This window comes from Gorilla gorilla, chromosome 11 (genome assembly GCF_029281585.2).
Source record: "Gorilla gorilla gorilla isolate KB3781 chromosome 11, NHGRI_mGorGor1-v2.1_pri, whole genome shotgun sequence".
Taxonomy (NCBI): Eukaryota; Metazoa; Chordata; class Mammalia; order Primates; family Hominidae; genus Gorilla; species Gorilla gorilla.
The window spans coordinates 45,746,703-45,774,506 of NC_073235.2; the positions used below are offsets into that span (position 1 = coordinate 45,746,703).

At 36.4% G+C, this 27,804-nt stretch overlaps 1 protein-coding gene across 5 annotated transcripts in view; it reads left to right on the plus strand.

Annotated features, from left to right (window-relative positions):
* Positions 1–27,804, plus strand: part of ARHGAP15 (Rho GTPase activating protein 15) — a 689,959-nt gene that overhangs the window by 152,779 nt on the left and 509,376 nt on the right. For all 5 annotated transcript variants that reach the window (XM_055380099.2, XM_063694808.1, XM_063694810.1 and 2 more), the window contains 2 exons: positions 4,841–4,928; positions 27,296–27,385. In XM_055380099.2, coding sequence (XP_055236074.1) covers positions 4,841–4,928; positions 27,296–27,385 — 178 coding nt within the window. The remainder of the gene's footprint in view (positions 1–4,840; positions 4,929–27,295; positions 27,386–27,804) is intronic.

Consider the following 27,804-nt stretch of genomic DNA (forward strand, 5'->3'; position numbering starts at 1 on the left):
TCCTCTCGTGAGGCTCTCAACTGGCATGCTCAGAGTGACTACAGAGAGAGCTGCATGCCACCTGCTGAGAGACCATGGAGACACTGGAGTGAGCAGGGGCCTGAATCCCATCTTTATGGCTTGTTTTCCCTTGGTTAGGATGCAACCTTACTGGGCTTCAGTTTTCTCTTCTGTAATATGGGGGTATCCTAGGCTCATTCAGAAGACTTGGTTTCCATGTTTATTGTCCATCTTCTTGTAGTTAGAAGTAAAGTTTTTGAGGAATGTCTTATTTTCCATCTCTATTCAGCCCTTAGAATTGTGTTTGGCACGTGGTAAATATTTAATGGAGACATGTGACCAGCTTAGTAATTAAATCACATAGTGCATATAAAATGCCAGGTGGCATACCTGGAACAGAGCAGAAGCCAGTGCAAGCTCAGGGTGGGAAGCCCTCTGGAGAAAGCTCAGGTATTGGACACTAGAAGCATAAATTAGGAAAAAATATCCTGTATCAGAAGTGTTCGATAGTTAAGAAAAAATAATGCTAAGAATACCTTATTAAAGTACTAGGAAACTAAGGAACAGAGAAAGGAAAAGAAATTTTTTAGTCGTTGTTAATGAAGAACAGCAAACATAGAGCAGAAAAAATCTCGATTTTTTCTGAAATTTGAAAGGCCATATACTCTTTTACTCAAAAAATCTTTAATAATCACCTACTAAATGTCAAACAGTATGCCCAGTACTGGAAATGCTCTTAAGAGGATAGAGGTGGTTTCTACTTCTTTGTGGGAGCTTGGGGCATAGAGGGACTTCCTAGTGCAAAAACTCTGTTTATCCTAGAAAATAGTCTATTTGCAAAGTTTCCTTAGAAACTGCTGGACACACCTATCCTGGCTAAGGCTTTTAAGCTTGTATGAGTTGCCCACTTCCTGAAATGTCACCTAATATATTGAATAAGGGTCATATACAGTGATTTGGTTGCGTATAGAAAATATCAGATCCTTAAGTCAAGGTAAAACCTTGCCAAGTGATCCTTTGCACACTGCAGAGCTGACAATGCCTTACGAGAGAGTCACCATGTTAAAGTAATTGGGTGAAAAAGCTATTCCCCTGATATGCTAAGAACTATGGGCAACACAATGGGTCAGACATGGCAGCCATAAAAAAAGGATGAGTTCATGTCCTTTGCAGGGACATGGATGAAGCTGGAAACCATCATTCTCAGCAAACTAACCCAAGGACAGAAAACCAAACACCGCATGTTCTCACTCATAAGTGGGAGTTGAACAGTATATAAAAAAGAAATTATTCTTTGGCCATTGTTGTAAAGTCATAATGTAGTTAGGGCTGGCTTCACCGGTGTGCGTCCAGGGCCCCATGCTCAGAAGGACTCTGCCCTTGATTTAATGCTAGATTGTTACTGTCTTAAAATACTTCATAATTTTTGGACACAGAATGGTGCATTTTTATTCCGCACTGGGTTTTGCAAATTCTGTACCCAATTCTGTTTTTCACTGGCAGATAGGTGTAAACTCATGTCTTTCAGTTATTCAAAAAAATATGTGTTGAGGCCCTAAAAAGTAAATTAAAAAATTTGGATTAAAAAAAACAGCGGCCGGGCGCGGTGGCTCACTGCTGTAATCCCAGCACTTTGGGAGGCCAAGGCAGGCGGATCACGAAGTCAGGAGATCGAAATCATCCTGGCTAACACGGTGAAACCCCATCTCTATTAAAAGTACAAAAAATTAGCCAGGCGTGTTGGCGGGTGCCTGTAGTCCCAGCTACTGGGAAGGCTGAGGCAGGAGAATGGCGTGAACCCAGGAGGCGGAGATTTCAGTGAGCGGAGATTGCGCCACTGCACTCCAGTCCAGCCTGGGCGACAGAGCGAGACTCCGTCTCAAAAAACAAAACAAAACAAAAACCAGACAGCATAAAGTAACGAACAGATTATAGGTTTTGGAGCTAGATAAACTGGGTATAACTTTAAATCTAAGTGTAAGGCCTTAAGTTACCCTTTGAGCCTCATTTTTCATATTAGTAAATAGAGATGTTAGTACTTTCATCATTTTTGTGTGTGAAGCTAAGCATAAACTAGATGATCAGATTTATGCTAGGTATTCTAAATAATTTATGCTAATTATTATTTTAAAAGAATCATGGGAAAAAATCGAGATGAAAGAGGACATCTAAAAGGTTGTCAGCAGCATTATTATTCTTCGTTTTGAAATGAAATTCTTTTCAAGCAATAACACTGAGCCCATGGAAAAGCTTTCACTTTTATTCAGAGAAGATAGACAGTGTTTATAGTTTATAAATTCAAAACCAAGTAGCACCGTACATAAGGTGTCAGAGCAAGTCATGTTGCTAAGATTTCGAGACCTGCAGTTCTTACCCTCTTCAGTTTTTTCATCCAATTCACCTAACAGGGACACAGTTCACAGCAGTTCAAAGTCCTTATAAAGAACAATGAGATAATTGCGTTTCATGCAACTTCAGCTCTAACCACTTCCATTTCCAAGTTTAAGGATGGGGAGAGTTTTTGCCAGCAAGTTCTATAAATGATCAACATCTGAAACAGATCCAAATCAGAGCCATTTATCCAGGACTTACTATAGATAGGATGCAAATAAGGTATAGTATCTCCTTGTGAGAATATGAAATGTATAGTGGGAAATATAATAGGTAGGTTAAATATGGATTCTTCGTGTGTGAGGGTGTTCTGTACTCCCTGACCACATATGGTCAAAATAAGGGTGGTGTTAAAAGATGCCCAGACTAGACTTCTAATAATGTTTCTCTTTTTCCTGTTTGGAGTAATCTATTATTATGACCTGAATGAAGAGAAGGCTATTGCTGCTTCAATTCACTCTGCTGCTGCTGGTACCTAAAAGGCGAAATAGGCACTAGGGCAGAAGGAAACGTCAGTGTGGTTTTCTTTCTGGGTTTTGTTTTTTCATCTTTTCATCATTTAATTGAAAAATTGATACTCTTCATTTAAAGACAAGTGGGTCCAAGAACACAGTGTTTGTATTTGGATGTTGAAAAATACACATTGTGCTTCTTGTGTGTCTGCTTATTCTGTTCTTTTTTAACACAATGGTGTATCATTAAGAAAGCTCCAGGCATATAAGAGCAACCTAATTCTTTTTGTAAATATTAACCTTACTGAATCAAAGCTGTCCTTTCAACCAAGCTCTTAGTTTCTAAAAGACAAGTGGAAATAAATTACGCAAAGATCTTCAATAGTCATTTAAAAAGTATTTTGGTGTGGTTTTCTATTGACCTGAATAAAGTCTTTCCCTAAACTTTAAAAAAAATCACTTTTGTAAAATGAATTCAACTATTTTGAAGTGAATTTTAAGCTGAAGCAAACTGCAGCAATATGCTCTAATGGGTAGAAACTTATGTATATTAATCTCCTTAATATCTTTACTATCTACAAAAGAGTGCCTTCATGACATGAACATATATATATTCTAACTATAGAAGCAATATGTGTTCAATGCAGAAAACTTGGTAAACACCAAGAAATACAAAGGAGACTCAAAAGCCGCGATTTTACCACTTGATTTAACTACTGTCATATCAAGACTTTTTTTCCAGGCCAAAGTTCAGTCATTGACTCAATACATATGTATTTTGTGTCTATTCTGTCCAAGGCACCATGCTAAGCATTGTGGATACCTTTGTAAAGATGAACTGATTTCTACCATCTCGAGGCTCATTTCTTAATGGAGGATAGAGGTGAAATTTATGAAAAATATTTTTAAATTTATCATAAGTGGTATGAGAGGAAGTCATGGAAGGCACATATGACAAAGCAATGTTTTGACTTCTAATTAATGGAACTAATAATCAGAAGGAGTGTATGGGTGAAGAAAGTCCTAGGTAAATAGCACAGCACGGTTATAAACTACGTGTATTATGGTCTGCATTAAAACCTTCCCACATCAGTATTCTTCTACAGCATAGGGTTCATTATTCCATTATATGGACCTATTATATGCAATTTATTTAACCAATCTTTTTTATATTTTATGTATGGAATTAACAAGTAATGATGCAATTAATTTCTATGCACACAGACTCGGCGACTTGTGAGACTATTTCTCTAGAATAAATTTAAATTTGTAGGGAATGGGCATGTTTAGCCAAAAGATATACACATTTTTAGGGATTTTTAAAAAGCACATTTTCAAATTGCACTCCAGAAAGGAAGCAACAGTCTGCATTCCCACCAATAGTGTATGAGAGAATCTATTTCCTACACTGTGATTATCCCTAGATGTTATCAGATGTTAGTTCTTTTATTCCTTGACAATTTGATGTACAAAGAGGGAAAAAGCATGTCACTATTTTTATTTGCATTTCTTTGATTTCTAGTAAGATTCAACATTATGAAAATATTTTGAATTAAGCAATGACACATGAGGCTGGTTAGTTTTTAAGACTGAAATACACTAAACCAATGAAGAGAAGAAACAATGAAGGAAGGAATAGGTTCTGATTCCTATTTTTACTTTGCTATTTTTGGTTTGCTGTAAAAACATAAACTTTTTATGGGAAGGATGCACATGGATACACAAAAAATGGATTTTTGGTAGTTGAAAAAGATTTTAGGAGGATCTATAAATTAAGAAATTCTTACTATAAATGCTATACTTTTAAATAATTCCAGAATGTCTTTATTATTACCCAAATTCCATACCACCTATAGATTTTAATAAAGAGGAGACTTTTAGCAAGACTGTTAAAAATAAAGATGGTCTCTACTCATTCCAAATGTTGCTCATACTGTATCTATAAATGATTTCTTCAACTGATAATGCTTTCTTTCCTTTTTATTTTTTTTCTTAAGGAAAAACTGGTCTACTTCCTGGATTGTTCTTTCTAGTCGAAAAATTGAATTTTACAAAGAATCCAAGCAACAGGCTCTGTCCAATATGGTAAGTAATTCTCTGTTTCTATTGTTAAATATCTTTTTAGAAATATTGTAGAATTAAAAGTTTGGTTTTATCAGAAATCACACTAAAACCTCCAAGCTACCAACATCTGAAAACAGATGGAGAAAATGATTCAATAAACTTTTAATCAGATGAAGGGAAAATAGAACTTAGTGTCTGTTTTATTAAGTGGTGCATTTGGAGAATAATCACAAAATGAGATGTATGGTGAGCAGCTATGTAGTAATGCGAAGGTAACACTTTAAATTAAGGTGCCATTTATAAATGCCTCATTCTTATTTATGAAATGACCACTAAATGCAGCTACTTGCTCAAATAATGTATTATAAAGTATGTTATAAAATGCATTAGTAATAAATGCTTAACGGATGATACTATGGGAAGCTGTTTTAAAGAATATTATAAGACGTAAATCGTATTAAACCATGTATGTGCATCTTTAATACATGAATTTAAGTTGGTATCTAGCATGCTATAAAGTGCTTCAGACATTAATAAATAATAATAAACTGTTTATAAATGGCACCTTAATATAGGGTATTACCAATGAGGAAACACTCTAAATTAGCCAGGTGATCTTTTATCTTCGTCTAACTGTGACGTTCACTATATCCAGCTAACCTTTTTGAATATTTCTATGACTCCATCTAATGGAGCTAATACAATTTCTGTACCCTGTAGTTATTACAAAGTGAAATTTGTAGGGTTTCTTCCTTGTACCTGGAGGAGGGCCTCACATATACCTACAAAGATTTGACAGTGATAATAAGTAAGAGCAATTAGGAGCCAGTTACTGGGGCAATTCAAGCTCAAAACCTTGCTGCCCAAACACAAGAGCTGCCACAAGATGTAGGAGACAGTGGGCAGGCAACATATCTGACAGCCTCCTGATTAGGAAGGACTCCGGGCAGGAACTAACCTGCCACAGCCCATCGGCCTGATGGATGACAAGGAAAGGGGTCGCCTGGCAGGAGTTACCCACAATGAACTAATTTGTATTTGGCAGGTAATAAAACGATGGGAAGTTCTTTGCTCTCCAGCCACTAGTTGTGTTTGCTATGTAATCCTCTTTAAATAGAAAATAGAAAATCATTTGCTAAGAGATTTTTCTTAAAAGAAGATTTTAGTAAGAACAAAAGGTAGCATTTGACTTGCTTCTGATAACCGCAGTAGCCTTTATCCCCAAGTGGCTTGCTGATTTTGGAGTCTCAGTGCTGTCCGATCTGTAAACTAATTATGAATAAATTAAAAATATATCTCAGTCCTTTGTATTTTTAATTTAAACTGCCTCAGAAATTTGTTTTAGGGTTTTATTTTGTTTTTATTTTTTGATACAGTAAGGTTGAGATAATCTTTTTAAGGAAAATAAAGTACCGCTAAGGGCCAGGCACAGAACAACTACCATCCACTTGCAGGTCCTTTGTCTTCCCTTTGAATGAGCTCTAAGGGGGAAGTCAGGAGGGGAGGAAAGTCGCTGGCCTTGCTGAGTTTGGCTGCTGAAAAGATGATCTTCCCCTGCTGAGTGAGAAGAATTCCATTGGGAGGAGAGTTTATGCGAATGTGTGGGATAATGGGAGAGATAAGATTCCATATTTTAAAGCATTTGGTTTATTTTTATTTTATTATTTTAATCTCTTTATACCATGAGATATAATTATCAGCTGTTAAATTTTATACAGGTGAAAGAAAACTCCCTTTTTGATTGCAGGCAAATCTTGCAAGTTAGCTCACTAATTGCATGCCTCTCGTTCAACCTTCAGAACTGTTGTAAGTTGACAATAGACTTGACTTGTAGAAGAAATTTGTTAACATTTTCCTAGCAGTCCTTATTTATTACTTCTGGCCCCATTTTTAATGCTCTTATGGTTTCTACCAGGCACTCATTGTCTTCAAAGTCAATTCATGGCAGGAACTAACTGTGTTTTGTGGTAATGGGTAAGAGAATTACAGATTTATGTTTGTGCTGCATGAATTGACTTGCTAGTCAACTTCTTGGATCCATTTCTAACCCAGTATTAAAGGCCTAGTGGGATAGCCCACGTTTACCAGTTCCAGTCTTAGAGAAATGATACAACGATTGCCAGGCCTTGATTAAAGATGCTGTGGTTTTATTTTGAAAGAGATTTATGCTCAAGTTTCTGAATTTCTCTTGCACCCCCTTAGAATTTTTCTGGTGTTGCTCATTGTGCTTCTGGAAAAAAGTCTGCGCTTTCCTCCTAGGGGTCAAGACAAGCTGCCTGAGTGAGTGCAGAATGTGATTTAAAAGAATAAATGGTATTTTAGTCCTTATACAAATGATCTTTAAGTGTTAATGCAGCAGTGAGACAAGGCAACAAAACCAGCCAGAGCAGTTTTGAAATTGGACTCTAGGGGATGTAATTCCTTTTTTTTTTTTTTTTTTTTAACCACTTATTAGCTGATAACATTACTCACTTCTTTGAGCTTCAGAATCCTTACCTGTGAAATGGGCATAGTGATACCTGTCAACAGAATTAGTAAGGAATGAAATTAATTGGTAAAAACAAATACATAATGACCAAAAAATTATTGTGCTTTATTATATCATATGCTATTAAATACAGAAATATAGCATATTCTATAGTACACAATATAGAGTATAATTATATTATTACATTAGTTTTGTACTTGACCTGATTCAGACATTTATAGAAGAGAGAATATACTAATTCAAGAAACTCCATCATGCATGACCTCCAAAAGAATGTATCCAGAAGTAGCATAAAATGCTGTCTCAGAGCAATGACTAATACTGAAAATAAAGCCAGCCATCCATTTAGGGCTCTAGATGTTAACCTCCTGAATGTCCATACAAAGTTTCCCGGTGCCTCCATCTTCTTCCTTTGGCTCTTACCCTTACTGTTTTCACATTTAATACAGCATGTTACAAAGTATTCTGCCTGACCCCACATTCTGTGTTTGGCTACTTTCCTTTCTCACTGAAGTTCTTCCAGTTCATATCTGTCTTACTTAGTTAGGACTGCTACATCAAAGTACCAAAGGCTGGGTGGCTTAAACCACAGACATTTATTTCTCCTAGTTTTGGAGGCTGGGAAGTCCACAATCGAGGCACAGGTGAATCTGGTGTCTGCTGAGGTCCTGCTTCCTCATTTGCATCTGTCCTGTCTTCTCACTGTATCCTCACATGGCAGAGGGCAGAAAGTGAGAGAGCAGACGTTCATGTCTTTTCACATAAGGCCACTAATCCCATTCATGAGGGCTCCACCTTTATGATCTAATTACCTCCCAAAGGCCCTACCTTCTAATGGCATCACACTGGGGTTTAAGGTTTCAACATAGGAATTTTAGAGTAACACAAACATTCAATCCTTAAAAATATCCAAGTCACATTTTTATCAAAAGCAGCCTTACTGTGCAAATAAGCACAGAATCACTTTGCTTATTTTCATAGAGATTCATAGGTACCTCAGTGAGTTAGTAAAGGAGAAGGAAGAATGACCTATTCTGTTCTTGTTTTATGAAAAGGACATTAAATCGTAACTGACCACCTACTATCATCAGCATTTTATAACAGAAAGGACATTATAAAATACCCAATCCAAAACATAGAAAGGATAAAATTATCAGAATAAAAGACACCCTTTACCAAAAAGAAAACGGTCCCCCTTATTTGCCTAACATACTCTCTCTTTTGCTCATCAGGGCAGGTGGATTGGGACTGGCTGGTCCTCCAGTGAGGAGGAAAACCACTCGTGTCCCTAGATCCAGATTTCCTGAATTATGAAGGAAAGGATGGTGTTCATATTCTCATATTTTTAATGTATTTTTATTTATAACTCACTTAAAATCTTTAAAATATTATAAAATAATGCAGAAACCATTTTAAGTAAAACGTATAAAACATCTATGTGTATTTTTAATAAGTATCAATCAATCACCTACATAAGCACTACCCAGGACGAGTTATAGACTCTGCCAGCCCTTCAGAAGCCCCAACCCCTATCAGTTGTCCCTTTGTCATCATAGCCTCTTCCCTTCTCTGGAGTTAGCCAAGAACCTGCGTTTTAGTCATTATTTCATTGCCTTTCATTATTTTCAAACCTATAGCTATATACCTTAAAAATATAATTTAGGTGTTTTTTAATTCATATAAATGGAATCCTAGTGTATGTTTCTTTTGTTTCTTGCTTCTTTCACTAAGTATTTCTTGCTTTTTCTGTCCTTTAATATTTTATCATTCCATTTTTTTCTTTCCTCTACTAGTTTGGGAGGATACACTTTGTTTCTGCTCTGTTAGTATAGTTAGCCTAGGGTTACAGCATTAGTACTTATCAACAAATAAAGCTAGTGTGAGACCCTTTACCTTCTACTAAGATGTTACCTTGGAATATTTTTAATCAATGTATCCCTTTCTCAATGTATATGTTATTACCATCTGGTGTTTCAATTTTTTTAATACCACCAGACATTATTATTATCTTTTATGGAGTCAATGTTTGTTTACATTTGCCTAATATTTGCCACATTCTTTGCTATTTATTTCTCTATGAACCTTGGACTTGCTTTCTAGGATCACTTTTTCTTCTGCTTGAAATATATTCTGAGAAATTCCTGTGCTAAGGGTCTTGCAGGGACAATCTATCTCATAGTTTGCTTACTTGAAAAAAATCTCTATTTCTCCCTCATCCTAGAAATATATATTCTCTTTGAATATAGAATTTTTAGTTGGTAGTCATTTTCAGTCAGCATGTCAAAAATATCATTACACTGTCTTCTGTTATCCATTCTTAAAATCAAATCACCTGTTAATATAACTGATCTTTTCTGATTGCTCATAATATTTTTCTCATTACCTTTGTTTTTCTACAGTTTCAAAATGATGCATACAGATGTCAGTTTCTTTTTATTTTTCCTGCCTGGATTGTTATGCTTCTTAAAATTATTGATTGCTGTCATTAATATATTTCAAAAAATTTCCAATAGCTATCTTTTTTTTTTTTTGAGATGAAGTCTCACTCTGTCACCTAGGCTAGAGTGCAGTGGCATGATCTTGGCTCACTACAACCTCTGCCTCCCATATTCAAGAATTCTCAGCCTCAGCCTCCAGAGTAGCTGGGATTACAGACACGCACCACCAAGCCCAGCTAATTTTGGTATATTTAGTAGAGATAGGGTTTCACTATGTTGGCCAGACCGGTCTTGAATTCCTGACCTCAAGTGATCTGCCTGCCTCAGCCTCCCAAAGTGCTGGGATTACAGGTGTCAGCCACCGCACCAGGCCCAATGGCTATCTTTTCAAATGTAGCCCCTTTTACATTCCCTCTCTCATTTCCTTCTAAACCTTCAGTTAAACCCATGTTAAATTTCTCACTGTATTCTCTAAATGCTTTACACTCTCATTTTTCTTATATTTTTGTCTTTCTGAGCTGCATTGCAAATAATTTCTCTTCCAGTTCTTCTTTCTCCTTAATTTCAATTATTGTAATTTTTATTTCTAGAAGTTTGTTTCTTTTAAAAATGTACTATGTATATTGTTAGAGTTAATTTTTTCCTGCAGGTATTTTTTAAGACTCTATTTTGTTTTGTTATAACTAGGAGGCATAGTTGTTTTATAATCTGTATTTTGTGATTCTAATATCTAAATTTGTGTCAGTATGTTTCTGCTGGTTCTTACGTTGCTTGGTTTTCTTGTGTGTCTGGTTATCTTTGACTGTGTGCTAATCATTGTTATTGAAATATTATCATGGGAGGCACTCTGAGGCCTAGGATAAATGTGTCCTACTCCAGAGTATTTTAGATTTTTCTCAGGAGGTTTGGGACATTCCCAGAGACTGACTATCTCAATCTAAATTAACAGTATAAAACTCTCCAATTATGTCTACATAATAGGAGGGCTGTAGCTATCCTGCCACTTCTCAGGGACAAGATTGTGCCTCACTTTTTCTTATTTTCTTATTTTACATTGCTCATCTACCAAAACAGTCTTCTTTATATTTCCTTCGGTTTGGAGAAAGGCCACAAGTTTATTATCGGTTCTCCCTTATTCTTTATAACACTTTGGCCAGGACCTTGCTCCATTATTCTGGGTTTGATTGACCAAAGCTCAAATGTGTAGTATAAACAAATGACCTCAGGAAAAATGCAGTTGTGTTACTTTGATATTCAGCTTCCCTCACTGAATTCATATTCCCACCCCTAAAAACTATTTACAGTGGCAGTCCCACTGTCTTTTCAGACTTTCAATTCTTTTAAGGGGTAATTTTAGAAAGAAATATTTTATCCAGCATTTTTATTGTTTTCAGTGGGAGAGTTGATCCAAAAACATAGTTTCTCATTACAATCTACCTCACTTTAATTTAAGTATGCATTTGGTTAATCAAGTTTGTGCTATTTATATAAATCTTGGTGGGAAAAGACTTCATAAGAATATGTATTGAAATTCTACAATGAACAGCTTGCTCGTTAGGGCTACATATAAGGCATAGAGATATAATCAAGATATAGTCTTTGCTTTATAAAATCTCTGCCAAAAAATAGGGTGAGATGAAATAAGAAACATAGTAGAGTTGTTTTTTTTTTTTTCCGCTGAGATTTTGAAGAAGGCGAGCTCACATCTGTGAAAGATTTGAATTGGGCCTTGTAGGACAGTTATAATTTGAATATGTGGAGATTTGTAGGGAGGGAGTGCAGGGGGATAAAAAACATGAACAATGGCATAAAACTGAGAATGGACAGAGCCTGTGTACAACAAGGAGAAATGAATTTTTGTTTTGGTTTGAAGATAGGATAAGAGAAAAGGATTGAGAAGAGTTTCATGGCCTGAGATTTGCTGTGAGTGACAAATTTTTAATAAGTAGTGTTAGCGTTCTCCGGGTGTCTTCATTCTGGAATAATCTGTCATGGCTATTGTTTTAACAAACATATACTGAACAGCAGTACTAGTCAGTGGTATGTGTCTTAAAAGAGCCAGGCCTATTGTAGGGCCAAAGCAAGAGAGGATGATCCTTCTTCAAGGCTCTTCATCTCATTTACTGCAGAAGTGAAAACTTTTTCCTCAAAAGCACCCACACTAGTGTTTGTTTCATCTGGTGCTAAAGAAGTATTAGAGAATCAGGAGTTGTCTGTTTGATTTATCTTCTCAGGCCTTGACTCACACTCCTTGTATTTTTCAGATACACTTTCCTATTTTAGTATCAGTGAAGTATTTCAATTGACTCTAGCACTTCATTTGCAGCTTGACTCCTAAGTACCTGCTGTACTTTGTGATTTTAGAGCTTCTGCTTGATGTGTTCAGGAGGCACCTGACCATGTGCATGGGATTTGGCAAATCTCCATTTTTGGTTAAACAAAACCCATTTGATGGATTGCATCATAGAGAAGAAGCTCTGCAATGTAGAACATCCATTCATTTATTCTCTCAACAGTTAACAACTCCTACCAGGTGTCACATAATTTTTTTCTTTTTGTTTTGTTTTGTTTTTACCTTAGGGGCAACAGAAATATTCAAATGAATAGTATATGATCCCTGCTCTTAAAGTACTCACAATATGGTAAAAGAGACATAATTTTATATAGGTTTATTGTAATAAAACCATGACTAAAGTGTTAAAAAATATTAGACAACATGCCATGGAACCATAGATTTAGCTATAGGTAGTCTTTTTCCAGAGAAACTATTGTTGCAAGTAATGTTCAGCTTAGATATCTCTCCTTTTGTTCAAATATTACTGTTTGATATTATTATATCAAATATTATTGAGCATCTCTTATGTTTAAGTCACTACGATAGGTGTTCTGAAAGATAAAAAATGAACCAGACTGAAACAAATAGAAAGTATGGCCTTAGATTGAGTATAGTGAAGAAATGGATGTTGGTAGTTGTCCTAAAATGGCATGAACAGAGACATGGGGTCGTTTTATGATAACTCAAGAGAAGAGTGTGATTGCTTCCATTTGGACAGGATTTGAAATATATTCATGGAGGAAGTGACATTTGAGCACATTTCTGAAGGATGAATAGGATTTTGATGTAAAAGGGGGCAAAAGATATTTTATGTACTAATAAGAGAGTAATTAATAGTGAAATATGGAAAATTCTTTTTTTTGTTTATTTTACAGATGCATATTGATCTCTTGCCTTCTTCCATGCACTGTGTACTAGTCACTGATCTCGAAATGTTTTAATGGGGGGTTCCCTGAGGCCTGGAGTGAATATTTCCTAGTCCAGACTATTTTGTGTTTCTTCTCTAAGTTGCCTGGGAGTGAGGAATAGCTTCAGACTAAGTTGCGGAACAGCATTGTGGAACAGCAAACAGTGTAATTTGGTTAGAAAGTGAGTGTGGAACCGGTTTATGAAAGACTTTGAACAGGATTGGGAGAAGAGATCATTTCATTCTGTAGGTAATGTTTTTTGTAACCAATATGAAATATTCTCAAATTAAGAGAGACTCAGAGTTTTCAGAGACATGTTTGGGGAATTGATATATATATCAGTTGTCTATAAAATTAAGTCTCTCTTAGTTTTGTGTATATATAACTTAAAAACACATGCGGGACTTGGTAAATTATCTGAGAGACATGTTCTAAAAATTTATGCAAATAGATGTGAGCAATAAGGCCTGAGCTCTTACGACAGAGAAAATTGTAAAACGGCTGTTTGTCATCATTTTGGCTCAATGCATTTAGTAAATCACAGGACATCTTTTCACTGACAAAATATTTTGATATTCTCATATGTCTCTGACCTCCAACAGTATGGTCATTTCTAAAGAAGTTCTAGTGCAAAGAGAACAAGCAGAGCTATCCATCTAAGGAGAGCTAAAAACATGCTGTCCCAAGAACTAGGTGTGTCACCATCTCAGTGGGCACCCGTTGCAAACCTACTGGTGCTTTCATCTGACTCCAGAATATCTGTTTAGTGTCACACCCTACTTAAACAAATGCATTGTGTAAAGTCTTTCCACTAACAATCAGATGCTGTGGAACTCATTGTCATCAATTGGGTGGATGAGAGCCACCGTTTCTATTATATTCATCACATACTGCTCAGAAAATTTAGTGTCACTTTTGATATAAATTCAAAAACATTGTAAACATTTTAGGGAATATTTTCCCCCTAAAATGGTGTGATTCTAAAGCCAGTATATTCAATAGAAAGCCTATATGTTGGTTGTGTAAGGGACTTTTTTGCTACTCTTATGTTTTTTATTTTACATTGTACTAATATGTATTTTTAATCAGAGCCAACAACTGGCAATTTTTACTTTTTAAAAATTATATTTTTGGGTTTTACATTTAAGTCTTTAATCCATCTTGAGTTAATTTTTGTATATGGTGTAAGCAAGGGGTCCAGTTTCAATTTTCTGCATATGGTTACCCAGTTCCCCCAGCACCATTTATTAAATAAACTATAAAAACTCTAGAATGAAATCTAGGCAATACCATTCAGGACATAGGCACAGACAAAGATTTTATGATGAAAATGCCAAAAGCAATTGCAATAAAAGCAAATGGTGACAAATGAGGTCTAATTAAACTAAAGAGCTTCCGCACAGCAAAAGTAACTATCATCAGAGTGAACAGACAACTTTCAGAATGGGAGACAATTTTTGCAATCTATTCAGCTGAAAAAATTCTAATATCCAGAGTCTATAAGGAACTTAAACAAATGTACAAGAAAAAACAAACAACCCCATTAAAAAGTAGGCAAAGGACATGAACAGATACTTCTCAAAAGAGGACATATATGCAGCCAAAAAACATGAAAAAAAGCTCAACATCACTGATCATTAGATAAATGTAAATCAAAACCACAATGAGATACCATCTCACACCAGTCAGAATGGCGATTATTAAAAAGCCAAAAAACAACAGGTGCTGGTGAGGTTGCAGAGAAAAAGGAACACTTTTACACTGTTGATGGGAGTGTAAATTAATCTGATCATTGTGGAAGACACTGTGGTGATTCCTCAAAGACCTAGAGGCAGAAATATTATTTGACCCAGCAATCCCATTACTGAGTATATACCCAAAGGAATATCAATCATTCTGTTATAAAGACACATGCACGTGTATGTTCATTGCAGCACTGTTTACAATAGCAAAGACATGGAATCAACCTAAATGCCTATCAATGATAGATTGGATAAAGAAAATGTGGTACATATAGACCATGGAATACTGTGCAGCTATAAAAAGGAATGAGATCATGACCTTTGCAGGGACATGGATGGAGTGGAAATCATTATCCTTAGCAAACTAACACAGGAACAGAAAAACACACTTGTAAGTGGGAGCTGAATAATGAGAACACATGGATAGAGTGTGGGGAACAACAAATACTGGGGCCTGTTGGAGGTGGGTGGTGGGGAGAGGGACAGCATCAGGAAGAATAGCTAATAGATGCTGGGCTTAATACATTGGTGATGGGATGATCTGTGCAGCAAACCACCATGGCACACATTTAACTATGTAACAAACCTGCGGCATTATTCACAATAGCAAAGACTTGGAACCAACCCAAATGTCCAACATTGATAGACTGGATTAAGAAAATGTGGCACATATACACCATGGAATACTATGCAGCCATAAAAAATGATGAGTTCATGTCCTTTGTAGGGACATGGATGAAATTGGAAACCATCATTCTCAGTAAACTATCGCAAGAACAAAAAACCAAACACCGCATATTCTCACTCATAGGTGGGAACTGAACAATGAGATCACATGGACACAGGAAGGGGAATATCACACTCTGGGGACTGTTGTGGGGTGGGGGGAGGGGGGAGGGATAGCATTGGGAGATATACCTAATGCTAGATGACGAGTTAGTGGGTGCAGCGCACCAGCATGGCACATGTATACATATGTAACTAACCTGCACAATGTGCACATGTACCCTAAAACTTAAAGTATAATAAAAAAAATAAAATAAAAAAATATGTTATAAGATACCTATATACATCTAAAAAAAAAAAAAAAAAACCTGCACATCCTGCACATGTACCCTGAACCTAAAAATGGAAGGAAAAAAATGTATTTTTAAAAGGTACAATGTGATCTTTTGATGCATGTATACATTGTGGAATGATTAAATCAAGCTATTAACACTTCCATTACCTTATTTTTTGTGTGCAATGAAAACATTTAAAATATAATCAGTGATTTTTAAGTATATAGGATGTTATTAATTATAGTTACCATGCTGTACAATGGATCTCTAGAATTTATTATTCTTGTCTAATAGAATTTTGTACTCTTTGAGCAACATCTCCCCATACCCTTCCCCCAAACCCCCAGACCCTGGTAAGTACTATTCTACTCTCTGCTTCTATGAGTTTGACGTTATAAAAATTTTACTTTTAATAACAGAAAACTCTTCCAAGGCATTTAATGAACTATCAACTTTTCCAAACCACTCATTCAGCCATAACCTTGAAAGCAAAAATGGGCAACATAAAAGGCCTCATTAAAATAATTTGTTTTCAGCCTGGCCCACATATCGAGACCCTGTCTCTACAAAAGTTTTTTTTAAAAGATTAGTTGGGTGCAGTGGCCCATGCCTAGAATCCCAGTACTTTGGGAGCCCAAGGCAGGTGGATCACCTGAGGTCAGGAGTTTGAGACTAGCCTGTCCAACATGGAGAAACCCCATCTCTACTAAAAATACAAAAATTAGTTGGGTGTGGTGGTGCACACCAGTAACCTGAGCTACTTAGGAGGCTGAGGCACAAAAATTGCTTGAACCCAGGAGGTGGTGGTTGCAGTGAGCCGAGATCCCATCACTGCCCTCCACCCTGGGTGATAGAGTGAGGCTCTGTCTCAAAAAAAAAAAAAAAAAAAAAAACACACACACATGCACACATGGTGGTCATGCGCCTGTAAGTCCAACTACGAGGGAGGCCGAAGCAGGAGGATCAATTGAACCCAGGTGTTTGAGGCCGCAGTGAGCTATGATTAAGTCACTGCACTACAGCCTAGGCAATAGAATGAGACTCTGTCTCTAAAAAAATAAAACAAAATAAAATAAAATAAAATAAATAATAATTTGTTTACTTTTAAAAATATTGTTTACTTTCAATATGAGTAATGAACACACACATTAATTAAATAATGCAATATATCTAATGCTCATTCACTGTAGTATGACTTTAACAACAAAATGAACTTATTTATGGAGGGAAAATGATGTGATTTAGCAAAAAGATGAAAATAGTTTCAATCAGAAAGCTATTCATGAATTATTGAATATTCCGTGCAAAATGAATATGGAATGATTTTATCTTTGTAGAGTGAGTACTGAGCCCTTATTCAGACCCCTGCTTAAGAAGATCATGAAAAAATGGAGGGGCAAACAAAAGATCTATCAGCCTTAGACTAATGAAGGCATTTTAAAATCTCTGTTTAATCATTTAATTCTCATAATAGTAGTACTCTTGCCACATCAGCATGGTTATCATTGATGCAGTATGTTAGTATAGCTGTAGATTGCACCATCATATGGCCTCATCATACATTTAATGATTAGAAAAAAAAAGTTACAGTTCAAAATCTGGAGGATAATGGGTAGAGATGGAAATACAGAGAAGAAAAAAAGGAAATTAAAGTTCAGTGTTTTATTAATGTAAACTTTGGAAGGAAAAAATCAAGTGATCGATATTGCTATAAATGAAGCCATGTTCTCTGGTTATGTTTTTTTCTAGCTTTGGCCATTAACTATAATAAATTCTGTATCTTACGTAATTTTTAATAACCACAAAAATCCATGAAATTGACAGGATTCTTTACAAATGGATCAGAGCTTACTGTCCCTCAATAAACCTCACCTTAGGCTCTCTCAGAAAACTATTTTAATTATGAAACTTGTCTCTCTGTGGTTTGTCATTTTGGCCAATGAAATGCATCTGTTTTGGAGCTTGCATTTCTCTAAGATAAAATGAGCTTTTACCCCACAGTGCATTTTTTAATTTATAGAGTATATGTATAGTCTTTCTTAAAAATTCACTACTAAATTGAAATGCTCTGAGAAGCAGTATCACATTAGGTAGAAACAGGGGCTTTCAAGTCAGATCACCTGGGTTAGGAATCCTAGGTTCATATTTTACTTGTTGCTCTAGTTTATTTTCAAATATTAATGATAAATTTATTTTCACATATTTCTTGGCTATCTCAACTGCAATATGATATTAACAAGGGTGACTATCTCATAGAACTATATGTGAGAAAATTGATGCAATGTGCCTCACACAGAGGAAACATAATAAATCTTAATTGTATTTATCGTTGTCGTTATTACTACATGAAGCAATAGAGTATAGTGGTTAGGAGTAGTGGCAGATGAGGGAAGGGTAAAGGGAGAATGTGGAAAAGATCTGCATGTGCCTAGAAGTCTTTTCGCTCACATTCCAGTGGTAAGTATAAATAATTGGCCACATTCTGATGCAAATGGAGCTGGGAATAAAGTCTTCAGCTGGCGAGCTGCTTCCCAATGACAACTCAAGGCACTTGAAGAGGGAGCACAGCACACATTTTGGTGGAGAACGATTCACCTCTGCCACAGCGAGAGCAACATCAGTGGTCTCAATCCTGGTTTTCTGGAAGACAAAGCCTGAATTAAGAGCCTGACTTTATCTGGGAGGTACAAATCCAGGACAAGAGAGTGTAGTGAAAAGGAAGTCAGGCCAGAAGTGATGGGCAGTGGTACAGGGATGTTACCATGTTGGCTCCCCACTACAATGACCTTCAAAGAGACGGAGAGAAAGGAGTCTGCAAGTACACTGGTGAAAGCTTAAAGCAATCTGTGGGAGGAAGGGAGCAGAAGAAGGAAAAGGAATTTATCTCCCATATTTCTTCCCATTTCCTGCACTTTTCCTATTTCCTGCACTTTTGATTAAAGTTCACCACCCAGAGTCTTCACTTGCCTGCATCAGTTGGACCTGCCTCAGCCATGGGAGGCTACTCAGAAAGCCAGGTCCCACTCCTGCAAAGTGGCATTTCATCTAAAGTAGGAAGTGGTGGAAGAAGCCAAAGGCCCTTCTATAGTCTGGCAGCCTAGGGGGAAAGTCTGGTATTCCAAGAAGGTGGCTGGTCATTCTCAAGAGGTGGACTGCATTGCCCAGGCAGGGCTGGTCATCTGCAGGGACAGCTGAGGTTGACTGAGTGGATGACAGTCTAAGAGGAAACTCTGAGGAGGCACCTGAGACATCAAAAGTGTACCCAAGCTATTCACCTTGCAGAAATAAATTGCCTTTTTAATGTAAATGTAAAACTATATCAGTTGAGAAATATAATAATTATATTTATTCCAGCAAGATTTTGATTCAGAAACAAATAGAATAGGTGCTCATTTCTTGAAAAGTGTAGAATACTTTCTCCTCAAAAACAAACAAAAAGCACATAACATTCTAGTGCCCACAATCACTAACAAAGGTTTATTTTTCTGAAAATGTGGTTTGATTTGGTCATGTAATATACTGAGAAATTTCACTGTAGAAACAATTTCTGCTATTATTAACATCATTTATATTCATATACATAAAACCCACATCTTATAATCAAAGTATCCTCTTTTATGTTGACAGGGGCCATACTTTAGACATTAATAAGATCAGGTATCCATTCAGCCCTCTTTCCTAAATCATTTTGCCCAAATGAGAATATATAAATGAGTTTTATCCTCCTCCATGAACGATTTTCCAGAATCAAAACCAGTTATGTGATAAAACTTAATTCCTCTAAACAGATTTTGTGTTTCGTGTTTCAAAATGATAAGGACAATCTGAGTCTATATTCTGGAATAGCAATTAATCCAAAATAAAAAATGGCGCTAATAACCTATTTCATAAAATCCGAGCTTTGTCTCTCTTTTTGAACCACATCTAGTGATAAGCGTAAGAGGCCGTGCGGCCAAATGATTTGTGGCCTGCGTATGTGCCCAATCTTCATCATGGAAGCTATCATCAAGCTAAAGAGCATCTGGCCTTTGATATTTTCTTAATATACATTAAAAGACTATGGACCCCAAATATCCCATAAAGAAAAATGGGAAACTTAATCCCACAGGTTTAATCTAAGTCAGAGAAAAAAGTATTACAGAGAAAATACTTTGTTAGCTATTATTGGGAAATGGTGAAGATAGACGAAGAGAGTAATAAAAATCAGAAGTGCAAGAGACCTAGGGTCAATTTTTAATGACTTCACATTCCTCTAAAAAAGAGGCTTTTATGTTTTATTGTCCAAAAGCAGTAACTCTTAAATAATTCTATTTAAGTATTTTTAAAATCAGTCATTTCTATTTTAAGTTTACCCCAGAAGAGATATGGTGTGTACATTCTTAGATTTAAATTCATATTTAGTCATTTTTAAAAAAGTGTGTTTTTATAATGATGTAGAATATGATCCATTGGCATCATGCTGTTCATTAGCAGACTTTTTCTTGTGTTTTATAGCTGTAGAATCAGAAATATGTTTTCTATTAAAGGATTCTTTAATTTCAGGCTTCTTGAATAAAATCTTGATTGTCTTCCAAATAAATTCTACAACTTTTCTGAACTACTTATTCCAGTATTTAACATTTAAACACTGAGAATTTCTTCTTCTAATAATCTCGATTCCCTAAAACTGCTCTTCAGGCATAGGTCTTTCTGCTGTAGCTTTGTGAAAATGAACTACTTATTAGGACCATTTTTACACAATCCTCCAGCTACTTATTCTAGTTTTCTCTTTTTAAAGCGAATATATTTATTATTACTTAATAACTTTGTTTTTTTATCTGTCATACTTTTGAATTCACCCCAAATCTCTATTAGCTTTGATTGTACCATATGATCAGTTCTTACTTAAAGTTGGTATAAAATGGAAATATTATCCCGTATGTACTTCTCACTTTGTAAACTGTCATTCTGAGATGTATTATTTATTTTTATTTGTTAATGCATTGGAATCAATCCAGATATTTTTCATTGTCATTCTCTATCCAGTTCCTCAATTATTTCAATAGTTCACAAATACCTGTTGAACACTTATTTGGGGCCACTTTGCTAGATTCTGGAAAAATAAAGAACCATAAGGCAAACCCATTCTCTTACTGGATAGCTAGGGGAAAAAAACACACCAAAAAGGAGTAGCAATGTGTGACTAACAAGAGTTGTAACACAGTATGTTTCAAAGTAGGGGAAATGGTGGAAGGAGTGAGTGACTACCTGCAGAGGGAAAATTCTCCCCATGGATATTTTTATTTTTTTTAAGTTGTGTCATGAAAATGAGCAAGATTACAGCAGATGGTAGGCAAGCAGGGTAGATTGAAGAGAGAGATAAATGTATTTCAGATGAAAAGAATGAATGCATACTCAAATCCCAAATGTCTGGCGTTGTGAAAACACATTGCATTTTGGAAACGTATGTTTCCACGGATGTAGCGTAGCTGGTGTGAAGAATGGGAGAACGCATAGAACCGAGAGGGATGGTTGGAGGAGTACAGAAAGGAGCTCGTATACCTCACCAAGGGATTTGGACACTATCCTGTAGATAAATTTTCCGTAATAAACAATGTGAGGTTTGTGTCTCACATTGAATGAAAAAAGGTCAAAATACAGAGAATGAATTGCAAGGGTTTTTGACTGGCCACAGAGGCAAGAGGTAGAAGAATTCTTGCGAGAGAAAATAAGAACTCTACTGAGGTTAAGGTCATGAGACGGAGAAAAAGGAACTAATTCCAGAATTCGGGACTTTGTGCCTTTTGATTATGGATGGTGAAAGAAAGGAGGGAGTTAAGAAACTTTCAGCTGAAGTGAGTGAAGGGATTATTAAGCAAGACAAGCAATAGAGAAAAGGAGGCAGGTAGGAGAAGAAGATAATGATTTCACTGAGGTGACTGTGCTACACTCTCATGTTAATGTAGAAAATATAATTCTGACACATCAGAGGGAGCTGGAGGCCAGAGGCACCCATTGAGGGGTCAACATATGGCAGGTAATGGGACAAGACTAGGGGCAAGACCAAAACCCATAGGAATCACATGAGTGAGGAGAAATGATGAGGGCCTAGAACGCTAAACCTGGGGTTACTAACATTTAGAAAGCGGGAAGAGGAAGAGGACTCAGTGGAAGAAGCTGAAAGGGAAGAGTATAAAAGGTGAAATTCTTCCATGGCCAAGAAACAAGAGGGCTCTAAGGAGAAGGGCCAACAGAATCTAACAGTGCAGAGTTCAAGTCAGATACAGATGGGAAACAAGGCATCAGATTGTTTTTGTTGACCTTAATGGTTAAGACATTTTAGAAAAGTCAAAGAAGGAAGTAAACATCAGACTGCAGTGTTGAAGAAGAGAATGGAGTCTGAGCAAACAGAGAACACGAATTGAGGAGGACAAATCTGGCAATAACGGAAAGGAAATAAGTGAGATTGAGAAAAAGTGAGGGTGTGGAGTTGATGCTTGCTTTTCTTCATTTTTTTTTTTAAACGGGTAATGAACATGGTTAGAGGCTGAAGGACACAATCTATTTGAGGGGGAGAAAGCAGAAGGAAATGTGAAATTCTTATTCTTGGACAACTCAGGAAATGAGGGACAAGACTGGATGAAATTAGGAACTAGAGATAAATAAGCCTTGGGCAGAAGGAGTATCTCTTCCTCTGAAGCAAAGCAGGACATGCCTTGTGAGTCCTTTTTGTGCTTTATGGTACTGACAGGTCAGGTAATTTTGACACTCACAGAGGCCACTGTCCTGCCAAGGCATGGGAGTTTATTAGACAGATGGGCCAGTCACAGCCCCAGAATTTTGGGGCTGGAAGACAAAGTGGGAAATGACACAGGAAAAAAATGGAAAATGTGAATGATTATTCTTGGACCTGAAAAAGCCATTTTTAGGTGAACTAGTAGGAGGAAAAGATGAGTGTGGAGGGGAGGCCATGGATTCCATTGTGATCAAGAACTTCAAACTTGGAATCCGATAAAAGTAAATTCGTATCAGCTCAGGCACTTTCTAAGTACATGACCTTATGTCAGGCACTTGGCCGCTCTCTGCTTGGGTTTCTTCATGTATAAGTTGAAAGCAATGGTAATATTTTCACAAGATTGTTGTAAGAAGTAAATGAGAAATCAATATTAAGCTTTCAGAGTGCAATAGAGGAAGCTATCATTAAACTTTATATTCATTTGTTTATTTGGATTACACAGACTAAGTATGAAAGTGGGAAGAGTTGTGACTGTTCCAGCACAAGGACTGTGATCTCCATGAAGTCAGAACAAACCATTTCGTGGGGTGGACTTATAAGGGTTGAAGCTTTCAGAGAGCAGTGTCAAGAGGAAGAAGAGAAAGTGACTAGGAACACATACAAAGTATCCTAAGCAGAGTCAAAGGCCCAGCTGAAGAAGGTAGACATTATTTGTAATATTGCTACCCTAAGTAGTCAAAAGTTATTTCTCCAGTATTCGGGGATATGAGGAATATTATGGAGGGGCAAGCAGATGAGAGCAATATCCTTGGAGGAGAGGGCAGGTGGAGGGGGTGGTTGAAGTGACTGTGGAATCAGGAATATAGGCCTGGACATGAAAGGAAGTGAAGCCAGGAAGGAATTCAGAGACTGGGAGATGGCACAAAGGTCAATGATTTTAATAGCATCAGAAACACATGTAACAGGGTGGGGATAAGAAAATCTCCAGAAATGGAATCTGTCAGATGAGCAGCAGAATGAAAATCACTGAAGTGGAGACAAGGTGAAGGAGTGAGATTGTAAGGAGTGCAAGAGACGGGCAAGGTCCTGGAGAGGACGGCCACAGACAGGGTTTGGATTGTGATAAACCCGTGCCAGGTACTGTGGAATTTGCCTTAGGAGGCTGTAGGGTAAACACACCTGATAGCAATAGCTTAACAATCTCTTTGGAATGACCCTCTATGGCAGACACACCTGAATGTGTGTTTCAAGCTAGGGAATCCAGGAACAGCTAACCTGGAGATTCGTTCCTTGTCCGTGAGGAACACCTGAGCCCTCATCCAGTCTCGTGGATCACAGGCTGCACAGGGGAATGAGGCTCTGAGTTTTGGGTTGGATGAAGGTTGCCAGGTGGAGGTCCTTAAGGGGAGGGCGTTAAGTGAAAATGCTATATAAACTGCATGCTGGTAGCAAGAGGTTGTGGTTTTCCTGCCCAGCCCTCCGCCACTGGGCTGTGGAGCCCGCTGCTGCTGGTGCATTCTTGTATGTGAGATGGTTCTCCTGTCCAACATGGCACCACTGGCCTCTTTCCCCGGTATGTAAACCCTTAAAATCCCATATCTTGTTTGCTGGCTCTGGGTCTCATCTTTGGCCTCTTGAACCTCAGCCCTATTGGGTTAATAAGGATTCAGCACAACAGATGCTGATGAGAACATTTTGAGATTGACAAAGCTAGATGATGAGAAAACTGTAAAAGCTTAGACTATTTTACCCACAGGTTTCCTTTAGCTCTATAGCATATGGAGTTTGTAGGTAATTACACAGAAATCTAAAGCTAATGTGAGATTTTTCAAGGAAGAGTCAGTATCTCCCTTATCCCTGGAGTTCAGGGAGCCCAGCACAGTGGGTAACACATTGACACATAGTAGGTGTGCAATAAATGTTAATTGAGTGACTTTGTGTAATCTCACATGTAATCCAAATATGAGTCCGTTGAACTGTTTCTCACTTTTCCAAATCACAAAGACTGCTTAACCATTTAAAAAAAATACAAATCTTAATTGCTGTAAAATTGGGAATTTTAAGACACTAAAGTCTTCCTTCCAAAGCACAAAAGCTAGTCGCATTTTGGTATTTTTCCTTCATTCATGAATTCAGCAAATATTCATTGAACAACAACTATGTGCCAGGCACTGTTCCATACATGGGGAAAAACAGTAGAGGAAAAGGCAAACAAGGCCCTAGCTCAGGGAGCTTAATTCTAGTGGGGGAAACACAGACAGTCAGCATATAAAAATATATATGTTAATTTCAGTTAGGAGGAGGGCTGCAGTGAAATTAAAACAAGTAGTGGGATGGAGAGTAACCAGGAGTACTGGAGTACAGCTCTTTTATATAAAAGACAGTCAAAGAAGACCTCTGACAAGGTGACATTTAACTGGGAACTGAAGGATAAGAAGGAGCCAGCAGTGTGAAGATTGGGAGGTATTCCAGGTAAACAGGTGGTGTAAAGGACCTACGGCAAGATCACGTTTAACAGAGAAGGACAAAAACAAGATAAATATGTCTATTCTGGAGTCTAGTGAGAAAGCCATAGCTTTTCCCAAATTCTTACGTGTTTTTAGCATATGATCACAGTGTCTATTCAATTTTTAAGGGCTGCATCATGGTTAAGAACAGTCTCTGCAGGGACACTGCTTGGATCTAAATCCTGGCCCCTCCTTTTCTAGCTGGGTAACCTTGAGGAAATTTACTTAACTATTCTGGCAGGTTTTCTTACCTACAACTTAGTGAAAGTAATACCAACCTCATACAGTTGTGAATGTAAGATTTCACAGAATCATTTGGTTAATATTTATTGCACACTTATTTTGTGTCAATGTGTTAGCCACTGTGCTGGGCCCTAGAACTCCAGAGGCAAGGAAAATACGGAATCTTCCTCATATTAGCCTTAGACTTCTGTATAATTGCCCACAAACTCTCTATGATACAGAGGTTATACACTAAACGAATTATCAATAATTGTTGTACATAGGTAAGTACCTAGAACATAAAAAGTGCTTCTTAAAATAAATATACCTTTTTTCCCCCTGACTTGACTGTATGGGAAAAATAAGCCATTTTGTTATGTACTCTTAATGATTATTTTCGTTGGCTCTGAGTATCCCCTAATGTAATTAAATCTATAAGAATATGTAATTAAATCTATAAGAAGCATGTTGTTGTTAATTTTTCTACATCATAAATCACTTGACAAAGACTATCATTATCATGCTTTGAAATCTAAAATAGTGATCACCTGGGTGGCAGAGCGTGAGTGAAACAATAAAAACTTTTCACTGATCAAAATCTCTTTAAGGAGCATGGCTCACTTTGATGGGTTTCTCCTGAGGTTACTAAATAACAACAACAAAAAAGGTAGATATGCTATCAAATTCTATCCTGCCGGCTGGGTTTATCCTGTAGGAAAGTTATACAATGTTTCAAAAAAAAATTCAGTTGCCAGAAAAAAGTCTCATAATTTACCATAAAAAAACAAATTTCTGGCTTCTGGAAAAGCCTATTTATGTTGAACTTATAGAATTGGATATAATGGCTAAGAGGCAACAAACATGGACAGAATATGTTTTTAAAACATATTTACCATTCTTTCATAATTTCATGTTTTATCCTAATGTTCATAATGTTAAAAACATTGGCTAAAAATATTATAAGCTTCATATACTAAAATTCTGAAGTATTTTATGGACAATGACTTGAGAAAAGTATGGAATCTATAGAGAAACCTAGAAAATTTATCTGTGGAGAAACTTCTTGAAAAAATAGTAAAGAAATTCTCAACTGGTAAACTTTTTAAAAAATAATTGGTGGTATGGAGGTATGCCAATGTAAAGGTGTATAAGTATGATTAACTTGAATCAAGTGAAAATATGAAAAGACAAATGTGGGTGATATTCCTATTGATTATTGTGAATTATTGAAATAAAAAAACATCTTTTAAGTAATACCCACGTTGTAATTGTGTAATAGGAAGCACACATTATAATCCTTTTAGTCTAAGTTAAATTTACCAAATGAAATTATATTTGTGTGTATAGTCTTAAAGTCTGAAAAGTGAATTTCTAAAAGGCATAGTTGACACTTAATAAATATGTATTGAATTTGCTAACATGTGAAACACAAACCTGAAAGGGGACTTGGAGATTAATCCACCTGCTCAATTTTCTAGATGATGTAGTCAGATTCAAAGCAACTCTACTATAGTCGCAAAGCTAAAACTCTGTAACAGTTTTTTGCATTGCACTATGATTTATCAATTTTTTCTTTTACTGTTAGGTCTAAAAGTAATATAACTTAACATGCTTTTATGTTACTTTAGACATTGAAGAGCAATATTCCATGTTACTAAATAGCAGATTTTAAAACTTTCATTATTCTTAAATTACTAAAGAATACCATCTCAAAATATCAGTATTCTAGATATTAATTTTTCCTATGGTTTATAGTTAATTAAATAATTTTAAAAATAAGTCTCTAATTTTAGACATTTAAAAAAATTAGGTCCCAAATGAAAATTCCTACAAATTAGGTTTCCCCTGGGGAAAACAAAAAAGACATTGTATCATAAATATGTATAGCTGCTAACTCAATAAACTCCTATTTCTCTGACATCTATCTACAGTGTTGCATCCTCTTATTCTTACTTCATTTTTGTGATTACAGAAAACTGGGCACAAACCAGAAAGTGTGGATTTGTGTGGAGCACACATTGAATGGGCCAAGGAAAAATCGAGCAGAAAGAATGTCTTTCAGGTAAGAATGTTACATATATTCAATTTATTCCTATTCTCTCTAAATCTGAGCTCTCTTGGGTAACTAAAATAAGACTACCTTCTTGTGATGTGCTCATGTACATGAACTCGTTGTCTGAAGGTCATGAAAGGCGACTCCTCTTCCCAGTTGAATCTTTGGTTTTGTTGCTTTTTTTCTGGCGACTGGTTGCTATCTAAACACAAAATATATGTTGCACGTTGATTAATATAAACACACAAAAGTCATTGAAGTTTGCAGTATATGTGATAGATGTCTGGAGTTCAAACATGGGATGTTTGACTTAACTAGATTTGATCTAGAATTTTCAGATGCACACAAACTAAGACTCACCAAGTATAAGCTATTTACATTCATTGACACTCTTGCCTTCCAGTCATTAATTACATTTACCGGTGTAA